This window comes from Onychostoma macrolepis, chromosome 04 (genome assembly GCF_012432095.1).
Source record: "Onychostoma macrolepis isolate SWU-2019 chromosome 04, ASM1243209v1, whole genome shotgun sequence".
Lineage (NCBI taxonomy): Eukaryota > Metazoa > Chordata > Actinopteri > Cypriniformes > Cyprinidae > Onychostoma > Onychostoma macrolepis.
In genome coordinates this window covers 8181739-8197321 of record NC_081158.1, presented here as the reverse complement: position 1 = coordinate 8197321, position 15583 = coordinate 8181739, and the positions used below count along the sequence as shown (strand labels likewise).

General features: G+C 35.6%; 1 protein-coding gene across 1 annotated transcript; it reads right to left on the bottom strand.

The window, feature by feature from the left end:
* Positions 1–1480: 1480 nt before the first annotated feature.
* LOC131538785 (gastrula zinc finger protein XlCGF8.2DB-like) lies at positions 1481–13220 on the bottom strand. The gene is made up of 3 exons (XM_058772903.1): positions 12525–13220; positions 9278–9410; positions 1481–6896 (listed from the first exon to the last, which is right to left on the bottom strand). Exons 2-3 carry the CDS (start codon positions 9360–9362, stop codon positions 6004–6006), a joined length of 978 nt encoding a protein of 325 aa, XP_058628886.1. The 5' UTR covers positions 9363–9410; positions 12525–13220; the 3' UTR covers positions 1481–6003.
* Positions 13221–15583: the final 2363 nt, after the last annotated feature.

The following is a 15583-nucleotide window of genomic DNA, read 5'->3' as shown; positions in this document are numbered from 1 at the left end:
ATCAGAAAGCACACAGATGAACTCTGAAATAAATCAAATTTTAGAACAGGAACACAGATTCACAATTTCAACTCGCTGTTGAGATTATATATACACATACACTTAAACTTACACTTACAAAATGTGGAAACAGCAAAAGCTTGCACACTTTTAATGTTGATTTTCACCTTGATTTTGCATTATCATTTGAAGCTAAAATATACTTTTGAAATTCTTGGTAAGGGTTAGACTGACTCACGTAATAAAGGCTTTAAAGAGCAAGCTGCTTATTTTTTGTCCTCCAGGACTGTACCGGACATTCCCTGGCATCAGTGTCATATATTGTGAGATTTTCTTTAAGTGCTGGATTTAAATAATTCACCTGTATGCCAAAAGTAAACTGTGAGCAGTGACCTAAAGCTGAAATATGTTTCTTGGAGTGTAACATTGTGAAGCAGTAATGATAGCCGTCACTGGTTAAATGATTTTGCATTAATAACCACATAGACACCAATAGACATTTTCACCTGTATGCAGTATAATAAATGGTGAAATATTCTTGCTCAGGGGCACCTCAGTCGTGGTATTGAGGGTGGAAGAGAGAACTGTTCATTTCACCTACAATTCCTGCTGGTACTGAAACTCGAACCCGAGACCTTTGGGGGAAAATTTGAAAATACAACCAATTTGATACACCACTTCAAAACCAAACACTCAACGGAATACAATGAGTTCAATCAAGTCACTCAGGCAAAGGCTGCTCCGAAGCAACACACACTAGAGGACACTTTCAAACGGAAGGAGAAATTTCCTCTTGAGTGTGACAAAGCCACATATTACAGAGAGGCTAATTGAATTAATTAGTTTAGATGACCAACCCATTGCTGTGGAAGAGAATACAGGTTTTCGCCTTCTTTTGGAGATTTTGGAGCCAAGATAAGTTCTGCCCTCATGACACTACCTGTCAGAAACTGCTATACTGAAGATTTACAACGAGGTTCGTGACCACCTACAAAGTCTTTTTAATTAAATGCAAGTGCTATAGTGGCACATGCTACACAATTTCCCTCACTGGCTGTTATTGCATCTAAGTTTCTCTGTGCCCCCTGCACAAGTGTGGACAGTGAGAGACTCTTTAGTTGTTGTGTTTCTATACCGGTTAAAAGACCCAAAAATCCATTATTCACATCTTCATCATCCATAAGTACCTCATAAATAGCGAATGCATATTTACCTCTTATCTGGATGGATGCTTTTAATGATTCCGGATGCTTCCCCGCCGGTGACCGTCCTGGCCCAGTCAAATTCGTACCTCTGGGAGCTCGTTTAGAATATATTCAGGTTCAGATAACGAGTTATTATTATTAATTAATCACTCAGAGACTTGTTTAAAAGGTTAACGAATCACCAAAGCATTGGTTTCGTTTTATTAAAAAACAAATAACTCATAAGCAAATAACAATAAAATAACAGCGAATAGTCTTCACCACGAAGTGTCGGCCCTGACATATAGTCTAACAAGCATTTATATAGTTCTTGCACCGCTTGTAACTGCCTCCTCCATCCCAGGCAGGAAACATGACCTTTATGTCAGAGTCTGTACAAAAGTAATGTCAAAAGTTCAGAAGGAAATATTACAACATCTCTAGATAGCAAGCGTGTCTAGTTCTATTTTAAACTATAGGAAAAATTATGACACCTTTTTCAAACATAAGCAACATATAGAACTATATACCTAAACCACAATATAACACCTCTAGCAGGTGTTAAGAGCATCTTATGCCACGGTTTAGCTAAAGGTTCCACCTTGCATGGAAATGCAAAGTGCATCCTCTTACTTGTAACCGTTATGTTACAAAATAAGCGCAGCAACTTATATAACCGTTAAACCTACAAGATTATAATCATCTATGGTTTCGACATAAGATATATTTATACATAGCTTTCAACACTCATATTTTTATAACAGGAGTTTTAGAGTTTCACTGTCTCTAAATCATTTGTTAACTTTTGCAGTTCATCTGAATAATCACATAATTCAATCATCTCTCTTATTAATTTCATTATTCTTTTATTTGTCGTTTCCTGTTTTCTCATCAGTCTCAATATTGCCTTCATCTTGAAGATGATTTTCTGGTCCTCTCGCTCTCTCTTGGGCCCGTCTGCGACGTTCCTTCTTCTCCTGTTTCTTGACCTCCCTACTCCAGTCCCTTTGTAGTCCCTGAACTAAAAAATCATCAAAATCAACCTTTATTTTATCTGACCTCTTCCTCACGTTTCTATTAGAGGATTGATCAGGGAATCGCATATCAGATGAATTAGGTAATAATTCTACATAGTGCATGTCACTGATGAAGAGGAACCGGCTGTCCTCTAACATGGCAGAGATGCTGATTTTCCTCAAAAAGAATCTCGCCTTAATTTCAAAGTTAGAGTAATAGTATAGATGACTGAAAGTGAAAATCTCCTGTAGCAGCTTCAATTAAAGCACTTTAAGAACTGGACTCCTTTGATGAAAGTGCCTTGCAATTTTTCTTCTTCTTCAGGTTTAGCGGTAATGCTGCTATTCCATTAAGTAGAAACTTATTTTGTTTTGTTTTTATGTTCAGGTTAAGCTGTTACTCAAGTTTTAAGTGGAAGAGTACACTTTTCTAGTTTTACCATAATCCTGCACTAAGCCAAATTGTTAAAATAATCAGAGAAAACATATTTATTTAGTTTGTTATTATTATTGTGTAAAATGTAAAATAAAAGAAACTTATAGGAACACCTTGGTTTCAGGCAATATTTTTTTCTTAATGCATTGCAGAGCTATTCAGTTGTAAATCACATACATTGGATCGAGTTTAATGACATTAATATACTTGAAATTTGCACCAAGCATTACACACACATTTCATCAGTGGACCACAATTAGATATGAATATTGAAAGGTAAGATCAGGGCACGTATTCACAAAACATCTTAAGACTAAAAGTAGCTCATAACTCGCCAATTTAGGACAAAATCTTAAAAATAATGGGTGTGTCAGTCCTAAATTTAGGACTCCAAAATTTTTGCTCTAAAGCTAGCTGCATACTAGACGATTTTCAAATCTTAAACGATTTTAAAACCATGGGAGACCACAGACATGAAGACTGTTCAACCGATTTTTAGTCTTATAATCCTCTGAAACAACACACTAGATTTTTAGACCAGATCACGAGACCACGCACTTGATGATTGTAGGAACGATTTCACACTCGCGAGATCAAACGTGACTAGAGAAGAAAAACAAAGAGAGGACAATCAACGTTGTCAGCTGGATCTCCTGGCGCCCATTCTGTTTCACAGTGAATAATCGTAATGACCCCACACAATAGAGGATTTCTGGACAAAAAAATAAATAAATTACAAAAAAATTTGCTTGCGACAAGTTGCGAATCGGCCTTAATATCCTCTAGTATGCGGCCAGCCTAAGAGTATTTCACAAAGCGTTTAAGCACTAAAACTAGCTCCTAAATTTGTGAAAGGTTAGGAGTAGTGAAGAGGACTCCTAAGTCACTAAGACCATACCACAAACTATCCTAAAATGGCTGTTGCCGGCAATCTGCCTTGGAACGTAAACATTTTAGAAACATTTAACAATAATGAGCTTTTAAAAAGGTATCACCGTTGGTTTTGGAGGTTATCCCAACTCCAGATTTCCCTTTGATTATATGCTTGTTTTCATTAACCAGTTGGGCAAGAAGTAACAGATGTTCTTGTGCCCAGTTTGGTTTTCTTTTATGTTTGCATGTCTTACTATCAGCCATGATTATTCCAATCTGTTAATTAAAAGGCTGTTTATATGCATATTCACACTTTTTTTTTTTTTACAAGAAGCACACAGGCTGACAATTAGTTGAGCATATACTTGTTTAAATAGTGAGACTTAACCTGCATTTTGAAAGCTTTATTGGAATGCGACATCATATCGCACTTTACAATATTTCCATGAATAAATCTCTTACAGAGACTATCAGCCAATCACTGTGTGAGTAGTTAATCAGCATACTGACATCACCCATAGCAACAAGCTCAACCCCGCCCCTTACTCTGAGTTTAAGACTTCTCTCTATTCCTTAGTAAAAGTTTGTCTCAGCAGCTTTGTGAATAGGTTTTAAGAAAAAACTTTTACTGCTATTTAGGACTCTTAGTGGAAAGATAGAATGTTTTGTGAATTCGGGCCCAGATGTTTTATGTGACAGAAAAGATGATAATCAAAATGTAGCACCATTGCAGTCTTCAGCAACAGAGATGGCATGGCTTGGGCTTAAGACAAACATGACAGACAGACAAGAAGAAAGAGCTCAGGTGACAAAACATTAGTTATCTGTAAGTGTTTGGCTTTCATTACATTTCCTCCCATTATATTCCCATGTTCACACTTAATGGGACCCCACTTATTACTCCACACACTGGAGTGTAACTTCACTATTACATATTACCATTAATGCTCCATCTTGAAATACTTTTGCACACTTGATCTCATCTGCTTGTTTCAACTCATTTGTTAATGCAATCACACTTTTTTACACCGTACCCCTCTTTAAATCACACTATAATTTTTAATTCCTCCCCTTTTCAATTTATTGATTCTTTTCCACTTTCACCAGCACTGCTTACTAAGTCGTCTTCATTTTATTTTTCCCTCTTTGGTGGTTTGCCCTAGACTTGCGTTTATAAGTAAATTGTGCAAACATATTTTATTCATTTGATCGAAAGATCTGAAAGATCCCATGCATTTAAGTTTCAAGTTTAAATTATTTATATAGCACCATTTACAACACCAATGTGCTTTACATCATCAAATAAAATGAGTAAATAGAACATAAAAAAAAACCTCCCCTTGAAAAAATGGGGACAGAAGTGATACAGGAACAGTCTATTTGTGATCCGACCAAACAAAACACATTTTAAACCCAGGTGTAAACCAAGCCCAAATCCACTGCTCAGCTATTTTGAACTACATCAGTGGTGCTTCTGTGAACCTCAAGATTGTCTTGTTTCTGCAAGTCTTTCCACAGTGATGGCACAGCAAAGGCTTCTCTCTGGTGTTATTACATGACTCATGTAGGGCTGCAGCGATTCGTCGACGTCATCTATTACGTCAATTATGAAAATACGATGCGTCACACCTTAACCACGCCCATCGCAGGAGCCTGCAGTTATCCCTACTTAAGACTGTTTTTCTGCCATGTTTAACACAAAACAAGACTCTAGAACCAAAGGTAAAGGCTAGTATGGCAACATTGGCAACATCACTTCACAGAGTTGCATTAATATAGCATTTTATTATTATACGACCATCAGAACTGCATAGCACCAAATGCACTCTACGCATTCGCTAACAAAGCATTTAAAGTCATTGTTAGTTGTTTAACTGTGTGATGGATTTGACAAGCCTCGACTGGGCTCATTTATTTTATTAAAACTTCCCGGTGTTATGACGCCATTTTTGATTCTGTCGCTCTAGTGTCCTGAATGCGGTTGTGACTTCGGCTGTTCATTCATACAGATATCTGTAGCAGCCCGTTTTTAAATAAATGAGCCCACCTGTAAGCAACTGCTGTCAGTCCCAAACAGTAACTGTGAATGCAGCCATAATGTGCATTTCTATTGATTGTATTGTATCACTGCCCTGTAATTCCCTTTCTTTCGTTGTTATTTATTTCTTGCTTCCTTGCACTTTTCTTTTTTCTTTTTGTATTAATTGTTTGTTATTATTTCTTTCTTTTTCTCCCTTTTTTTGTTATTATTGTCTTTCTTGTTGTTATTATTTATTTTTTAAAGTATTAATTATGAGAAAGTTTGAATAAAATATTAAAAGATTAATAGCAGAAGTTACTATTATCATTTGATAGTTTAACTAAATTCATCAACTGATAATAAAATAAATAGATTAATTGAAAAATAATCGATAGATTAGTCGACTATAAAAATAATCGTTAGCTGCAGCCCTAGACTTATGTCACACTGACAACGTTAAAAAATACAGCCCTCTCATATGTGAAACCTCATGTGGTACTTAAGTCCTGCGCTATATCTGTAACTCTTTCCGCATTGACCACATATAAACGGCTTCTCTCCAGTGTGCACTCTCATGTGCCTGTCAAGGTTTCCTTTTTGACGGAAACATTTTCCACATTGCTGGCAGGTGAAAGGCTTCTCTCCAGTGTGTATTCTTATGTGGTCTTCAAAGCGTCCTTTATGATTAAACCACTTTCCACACTGAGGGCATATGTAGGGTTTCTCTCTACGAGTTCTCATGTGGACTTCAAGGATTTCATGTTGATCAAAACTCTTTCCACACTGATCATATGTGAAAGGCTGCTCTCCAGAGTGAATTCTCATGTGGGATTTAAGGTTTCCCTTCCGGTTGAAACTTCTTCCACACTGTTGGCATTTGTAAAGCTTCTCTCCAGTGTGAACACTCATGTGGACTCCAAGTTGTCCATGTTGAGTGAAACTCCTTCCACACTGTTGGCACGTGTATGGCTTCTCTCCAGTGTGAATTCTAATGTGTCTTTTAAGACTTACTCTATGACTGAAATGCTTTCCACATTGTTGGCAGGCATAAGGCTTCTCTCCTGTGTGAACTCTCATGTGGACTACAAGGTGTCTAGATTGAGTGAAACTCCTTCCACACTGTTGGCATGCGTATAGCTTCTCTCCGGTGTGAATACTCATGTGTCTTTTAATACTTTCTGTTTGACTGAAACCCTTTCCATACTGTTGGCAGGTGAAATAACTTCTTCCTGTCTTTTGAGCCTTTTTTCTTGAGGAAGTCTTTTCAGTCTGTGAACAACTAAAGGATTTTTCTCCATTTATGAAATCATGATCTTTATCTTCCATTTCATTCAGTACTTCACTCTTCTCTTTCGGAGCCATCAAGTCTAAGGTAATAAATAAGTAAAAGTTAACAACAGACATCAAAACATTCAAACACATAAATGTCAAAACTAACATACAGCTGCATCCTATAACCACTAAGCAACTGCAAGAGGTGTTGCATGTAATCTAAGAAACCCTTCTTAATATTGCTAACTCTTCACTTTTTTAGGACATCTCAAAAACTATCAAGCTGGCATTGAAACCCTCTATTTAAAAAAATCAATAAAATAAAAACAGTTTGACCCAGAGGATCTAATTAATTAGGCACCAAGGACTGAAGGCAGACACCTATTGTAATCATTGGTGTTCTTATTCTTTCGAATTTTTGAATTACAACATTATTTTTTCCTCCAAGTCTTTAACTTTGTCCAAGTTAATATTCCTATAAATTTTAAAATACCGTTGACAGACATTTTAAAGGGGTCATCGGATGCCCATTTTCCACAAGTTGATATGATTCTTTAGGGTCTTAATGAAAAGTCTATAACATACTTTGGTTAAAATTTCTCAATGGTAGTGTAAAAAACACCTTTACGCTGTCAAAATCAGCTCTGTTTTCAGCAAGCCGTTCTTTTAGTCCCATGCTGCTTTAAATTTTGCATCCGATGACCCCTTTAATTTCCCTGCAGTTTTAGTCTATTTTAACCTTGGAAAATGTGTTTTATTATTATTATTATTATATTATCAAAGCATGCTAGGTGTATATGCCTTTTTTTTCCAGATGAATCCAAACGGAGTTCTATTAAAAATAATCCTTGCTCTTCCAAGCTTTAGAATGGGAGTAGGTGGGTGTTTTTGTTCAACAGTCCAAAAGTAGTCAAATAAAGTGCGCATATCCGTAATAAAACGTGCCTCACTCAGCTTCGGGGGGTGAATAAAGGCGTCCTGTACTGAATCAATGCGTTTTTTGTAAGAAAAATATCCATATTTAAAATGTTAGAAATACTTTTTTCTCACTTCCGCTGACTGTCATACGTGGAAGCCGTTCCGGCGGATGACGCAGGACGCATGCGTTGCATATGCGCCGGTGATTCATGACGAACGCGGAAGCACAGAGCAGAGACAGCAAAACAAAATGCCGGTCACGAATTAGAAGCACAAAACGAGGATTTGTAAAGAAAAATGTTGGAGGAGTTCGATATAAGCCCAGAGGAGACTTTTGTCCAGAGGAAACTTTGCTTCCTTTGCTAGAACTTAGAACTCGCGAGACTAGCATATCTCAGAGATGTGCGCAACGCATGCATCCTACGTCATCCGCTAGGAACAGCTTCCGTGTATGACAGTCAGCAGAAGTGAGAGAAAAGTGTTTATAACATTTTAAATATGGATATTTTTCTTCCAAATTCATTACAGGAGGCCTTTCTTCACCCCACATGTTTTATTACGGATGCACATGCTTTATTTTACTGCTTTTCGACTGTTGAACAAAAACACCAACCTACTCCCATTCTAAATCTTAAAAGAGCAAGGATTATTTTTAATAGAACTCCGATTGGACTTGTCTGAAAAAAGAAAGACATATACACCTATGATGCTTTGAGGATGAGTAAAACATTGGCTAATTTTCATTTTTGGGTGAACTAACACTTTAAGGTGTATTTTGTAAAGTTCCATGTGAATTTCATCTTGTTTACTTTATTTTCAAAAGTACAACGTTTTGTTGATATTGCGAGTACACAAATAAAATAGATCCTTTACAGTTTTGAATGATGTTTTCCTCTTATCTGCGTAATTGATGGCATAAAAAAAATGTCAGTAATCACGCTGGCGCCTCCATGTCATGCAGCAAACACGCTAATAGCTTCCAAACTCTGTGTAAGCACCTGGAAATGCACCCTAATAGCACAATTATCTAGGTTAAAGTTAGAGCGAGTGCCACTACTTATTTTCAAATGATAAGCCATAATTGAGGTTAATGAATGATAAGCAAATGTGTTGATTTCCTGCCCGATATACCGTAGTTACCTTAAGGACCAGCTGTTAATGATCTCTCTGTCAGTGAAACAAACCATTTTGACTTACAGACTAATATAAAATTTTAGCCGACTAACATTCAGACGGGTGAAAGCAACTGCTGTCGCCAGAATTTATTTTGCATACATCAGCATAACATCATAGCAAGTTAGACAACTTTTATTTCTCCATTTCATATGCAAATATGTTACTCAATCCTAGCAGTGAACATTAACATTTAAATATTAAATGAGACAATTCTTTAAAAGACATTTTTAAACCAGAGCACTAAAATAAGAGTAGAAAATCCTTTCAAAAAAGAAAGCTGCAGGAGGGCACAGTGTACAAAAATACCTGCCAAAGGCAAATCAATGGAGAAAATGTACAGGAAAGTTCATAGAATAGTTCAACTTTGAGAATGAAAACCAACCTGTTTGTTCCTCAGTATCCTCATGTTTGTCTCTGAATGTTTCTTCAATCTTCATGTCTTCACTCTGGTCTTTAATAAATGCCATCTTTATAATAGTGTCACGTGGATCTCAGTCGCTTCAGCAGGAGTTTTTCTGTGTGTTTGGACAAATGATTGTCAACAGCATTACTGAAAAGGACAAATACAGACGTTTCTTCATCTAAGTAAGCCTGACTCTGAAAAGTCTCAAAATAAACCTAAACGAAGAAAATTATAGCAGCGACTAGCGCTAGGTTTCACATGTGTGGGAGCAGGGAACGGACAGCTATGCTCGTCTTATCAAATGAAGTTTTGAAACCAAACAAACTACGACAGCACTCTGAGACAAAACATAATGAATATGCATCCAAGCCTACTGAGTTTTTTTGAGAACAAACGTTTTGAGTACCAAAGCAGGAAAAAATTTTTTTTGCTTGAAACTGCGTTCTCTGGCAACAACAGTAACACCGTGTCCTAACTACACACGATGCCGCGACACACGATAAAAGGTATCTTTTCCATGTTAATCTGAGCTTTTCTCCTAACCAGACGTGATGGCAACACGCAAACTCTCTATTTTAGAAACGGTTTCTATTTCTGTGACATTGTGTCTGGAACAACATCAAACAAACTATAACAATGATAAACAATGTGATTTATTCAATGTTAAAAGTGTCTAATGTGAGTTTGAATATCATTTTGCATTACATTTATAGCCATACTGAAAACAACAGATACTTCCCTCAGGTCTTATATATAAATTAAAGCAAACATGTTCATTAAAATAATGAACTCAAAGCGAACCAACAAGTGTATTCCATAACAAAGATGGTAGTCACCATGGGCGTTGCTAGACCCCAGTTAAAATCAGCTGTGCCCCAATAAAATATCAAGTTTGAGTTATAATTTACCTTATCTAATTAATCTACAGTGTCTCACAGAAGTGAGTACACCCCTCACATGTTTGTAAATATTATATTATATCTTTTCATGTGACAACACTGAAGAAATGACACTTTGCTACAATGTAAAGTAGTGAGTGTACAGCTTGTATAACAGTGTCAATTTGCTGTCCCCTCAAAATAAGTCAACACACAGCCATTAATGTCTAAACCGCGGACCACAAAAGTACACCCCTAAGTGAAAATGTTATGATTATTCGAGTGATTCGAATCACTGAATCATTTCGTGGAGCAACTGATTCAACTGATCACTAATTGCGTGTTTACGATGATCTGAATCACTACTCAGGGAGTGAAATTAGACGCTGTGTGGATCCGCTTTACTCACACAAAATAACGTTCATTATTAGATCAAATATTAGTGATTTATGCCATGGTCTGTCTGAATACTGGATTCTGATTGGCTGGCAGGTGTTGATTAAATTCGTTTAACTGCACAGGTAGTTCCAGGTCAGTTTAATCACGTTCTATTTTAATGCGCTTCCTATAAACATTGGTAACCATAGTAACATACAGTTACAGTTGAATAGTAATACAGACGAAAATAACCGTCATTTTTATCGTTCGGTCAAATATTGCGGCGCAAATATTATTAACATCTTTAATATGTGAATGCTGGGAAATGACCATGGCATAAACAGGATAATCAACGGCTAGCTGTGCATTAAACGATTTGAATGCACTCCGCTGTGCGACGGGTGGTTCTTCGCCTCCACGTCGTGCATTCAAATCGTTTAATGCACAGCTAGCCTTGATTATCCCTTACGTGACATTCAACACCGAGGCTTCGAAGCTTGTATCAAAAAACGAAGCATCTCGCAGTGAAGCGCTGTACCGGAGCTTGATTCATTTTGCCAAAACCACGTGATCTGTGACGTCCGAAACTTTGTTTCCGCACACAACCACGTAACTGCCTCGTATTCTGATTCAAATATCGCAAACTGCAGTTTCTAGTATCACTCACTTCTTTGATAAGAATAAATCATAATGCGAATAAATATTTGCACGTGTAGTTTTGTGCATGTTCATTTTGCATTAACCCCCGCTTCACAATAACTCCAGCTAACCACTCTATGATAATCATCTTTTATTTTTTTATCATATATCCAGTGTTGGGAGGGTTACTTCAGAAATGTTATAGGTTACAGATTACAAGTTACCCTATTTGAAATATAATAAGTAGTGTAACTATTTCAATTACTTTATTAATGTAACTGATTACATTTAATTACTTTTTGAATGATTTTCTAAATTTCCAATGAATGTTTTCAACTGTTAATAATTTTGAAACATTTAAAGCAGGCAGGGTTAACATTTAACACTGATTACTGTCAGACTTCTTAAAACCCTTCATCGCTTGAATTAAGATTATAATAATTTAATTTTACAGCACAGCCACCACGAAATCAGATTTTAACACCTCTTTTTACTTTGAGATCGTTTTGAGGATAAATTCAGATTTAAAATCATACGATATAATTTAAAAGCTATGATATTGTTTTTGAAATCAAATCTTTGGATTGCTACGACAGGAAACACTGGAAAACAGAAAGAAAGAAAAAACCATTTAATCAAAAAAAGCATATACATAAATCCTAATAGGAAATAAAACTGTGTGTGTGTGTGTGTGTGTGTGTGTGTGTGTGTGTGTGTGTGTGTGTGTGTGTGTGTGTGTGTCAGAGAGGAAATATTCAGATCTAATCCCCTTTGTAATCATTAACATTTTCATAAGTAACTAATTTAATTACACTTTTTTTCTCTCAGTAACTAACAGGTTACATTTATTTTGTAATTAAATTATGTAATTTAGTTAAATGTAACTAAGTTGCTTGCCTGTTTTTTTCCCCCACAAATTTATTCACTCGTTTATTCATATATTGTGTAAAACAATGACTGATATGTAAAAGACTTATTTATATAGACTTAATACTTTCTTTGCTTTATACAGGTTTCCAAAGCACAAACTGATTTATTATCTGAAACTGTTCAGAAAGAGTCGTCTGGGACGCAAAGGCAGCTTTTTGCACCTTTTGACCGCAAGATGTCGTTAGTGTGCATCGTCTCGAAAAGCTTCGAGTAAGCAACCTTTTTACGATACAGTTGAGGAGAAAGCCTCGGTGCTTCGCAAAGCTTCATTTCACCATCACTATAAAATATTACAGTGTTACATTCAATAATGATTAACTTTACCTCGCTTGTAAACCATATAAAATAGACGGAACGCGTTTGTATGAATTCAAACACTTTAAATGATGAAGACCACAAACCTCTCTTCAGCTGAAACTCAGACGCAGGAGCGCGGCGCAGCCTTATGACGTCACGCCACCATATCAAAATAAAAGTCCTGTTCACGCGCTGCGAATTCCTGAATCTGAATCAGGAAAAGTGCAGATATTTAAACACATACGAATAATACAACATATGTCAGTGGTATTCGGAGTTTTATTCTGGGTGAAATATATAAGAAAATAATATTTATAATTGTATTTCCTTATTTATGTATTATTATATTTTCCCAAATGTATTCATTCATGTATTTATGACAACATTTATTCCCACAATTATTTATTTCCATGTTTATTCATACATTTACATAATTTTGTATATTTAATTATGCATTATGTCGACATTTATTTATTTCCAGATTTATTTATTTAGACATTCCTTGTGTCAGCAAAGGCACCTTGTGGTGTGACCAATTAAAAAATTATTGCTTTTTTCTGTATCAAAAGCACCAAGAAGTTGTGTGCTGTGTAGTTGCAACTTGTCTGTCTCTCACAAACCTTCATGCAAATCTTCATCTTATTTGATCTTCCTTACTTTTATGCTTTACTGATACAAGTATATAAACATATTAATGATTCTGTACTGATTTTAAGTTTGAGTTGAGAATATTTACTTTAATTTAGCCTTTTAGAACCAGATGTGTCCCAAAATGTGATTGAAACTAGCCTTCACGTGTTGCCAAAAGATGACCTGAGACAAATTGAAGCATGTGAATGATTATGATAAACTCACTTCTGAAGAGGATTGTTTACCACTTCCAGAAAACCCCCTTTCAAAAATTTGGAGGCATCTATTTGAGTCCTCAAACATGGAAATTTAGGAAACCTCTTTCCAAAGATGTCCTTTTTGTCCTCACATGTCTGTCAAGCTACACTTGGTGTAATTAGATGCTTCTGCAGAGATCGGGCACAGATGCCCTTCACATTGGTTTTGTACTTAATTCTATTATTGATTAGTTATCCTTCTGCCTTTGTTCAATGTCTATTAACTTTTTGTGTGTGTGTTTTTCTCTTAATGTGTGGGGAATTCAAGATCTTACTAAAGGAAAACCCTTATTTTATTTTAAAATACTAAAAGATTTTTTTGTGTGTTTTGTTTTTTTGCAAGAAACTCATTCTAGTTTTAATGATGAGTCTATTCGTTCAGCACAGTGGGAGGTAAAACTTTATTTTCACACTCATTCTAGGGGAGTTGTAATGTTTTTTAACCATAATTTTAATGGTAAAATTCTTGAGTCTCACTTTTCTTCAGAGGACAGATGGATAACAGCTGTTGTTCAGTTTGGACAGGCTGCTATTATTTTATGCAACATGTATGGCTTTATTAGCTCAGATTTAAAGCATATAGCTGGTGTTACTGCTGCTTTAATTGTAAACAACCACACGCTGCCTCAGTTTTCACAACACAAATTGAGGAAAGCATGGATGGGACTGATGCGGAGGGATGAAGGTCCTTCTAAAGCCCAAGACTCACTGCACGATTTTAGCAATCCTATAAAATCACCGCAGATCACACCGGGATCTAATAAACTTGGCTACGACGTGTGTGTCTCTGGGACTGAATGATGTTTTGCTCAGTGCATAACTTCATTGTTAACATGGTAACTTAACTGTTTGTCTGTGCTGCTCAGTCTGCTGCTTTCACTGCGATGATTCGCCCGTTATACTCCTCAAGATCAACATTTTCATTCTCGGACTATATAAACTTTCTCTCGTCATTATTGAAAACAATTAATTAAACATAATACTAAACATTCTCACTATTACTAGTCTAATTTAATTCACAACACTAACTGGCTTCTCTGTTGGCTATTTGAAAGAAGCAGCAACCAATCCTACCATCCTACCTACCTACCATCACAAGCTCTTATCCTCCCCATTTATTTATTCCAAAATTCAGTAAATTAGTAATATTGCAATTTAAATTAACCGTTTTCTATATAAATATATTTTAAATAGGGCTGTCAATTGATTAAAAAAAATCAATTGCAATTAATCATGTTTGTTTTTTTTCTGCTTATGTCTGAAAGTAATAAATATGTAAATGTGAATTGTCATTTAAAATACTTAATACTGTTTATTGGCATTGAACAACAGTTTTCCAACAAAACATCAATGCCCTTGATTGACTGTTGGCTTGAAAATTGTATCAGTCGTTTTATGGTGATATGTTAGCATTTTAAAAACGATTTTTCATCATGGTGATGATTGGAAAATACGGTCTCAATAATCATAATTTCTAACAATAAATTTGTTTTATACTCTTATTAAAAAACTACTATGATGGTATCTGTTACAGGGGATTCTGTTCTCTATTCCAAAAAATGGATTGTGACAGTGGAGGGCGGAGTTATCATTTGACCACACGAGCTCACAGATTTTCAGTCAGCATTTGTGGTCTTGTTTGGCTGCTGCTATGTATTCAGTGTGCAGCACCAGGAAGACGCCGCCAGTACACTTGAGTTCATTCAAAGATAATCATAAAATAATTCAAAAGCATTCTAATATTAACCAACAATGAAGTAGATGAGGGATGTAACCTGTATCAGTAGGTAAATGCAGTGTGTACTGTGGTTTTGTTGTAATAGCCAACCTGTCTAAACTGAAAAAAGGCTTGTTGTTTCCAGAAACTCCAGAGAGTAAAATGTGATTTTTTAACAATAATGTTCTACATTTTTTAAATATGTAACATCACTCAATATATTGCCTAATTTACTCTAGATTTGTGGCATTCTGTTTTTTTTTTTTTTTTTTACATTTATTTGCCTCATTAAGTATTTTTTTCTTATTATATAAAATAGCAAGATTTTATGACAAATTTATTTTAAAGAAGATATACAGTTCTCATTTTCAAACATGGTGATAACATGAAAAATGTGCCATAGTTTAGTGGAAGATTGCTGCCATCTGCTGGAACACAAAACACTTAAAATCTGTGAAAATTTCACAACTTTCTTTTAGATTTATATTTAGACATTATAAAATCACTATTAGAAAAAAAAAAAAAAAAGCTATTTTTGGCAAATATTACCAAATTTTAT

Bases quoted from the DNA above. Each gene is read 5' to 3' on its own strand.
- LOC131538785 (XM_058772903.1), bottom strand. From the start codon at position 9,362: ATGGCATTTATTAAAGACCAGAGTGAAGACATGAAGATTGAAGAAACA. The intron at 6,897-9,277 runs GTTGGTTTTCAT...TTATTACCTTAG, and splicing joins GGATACTGAGGAACAAACAG to ACTTGATGGCTCCGAAAGAG.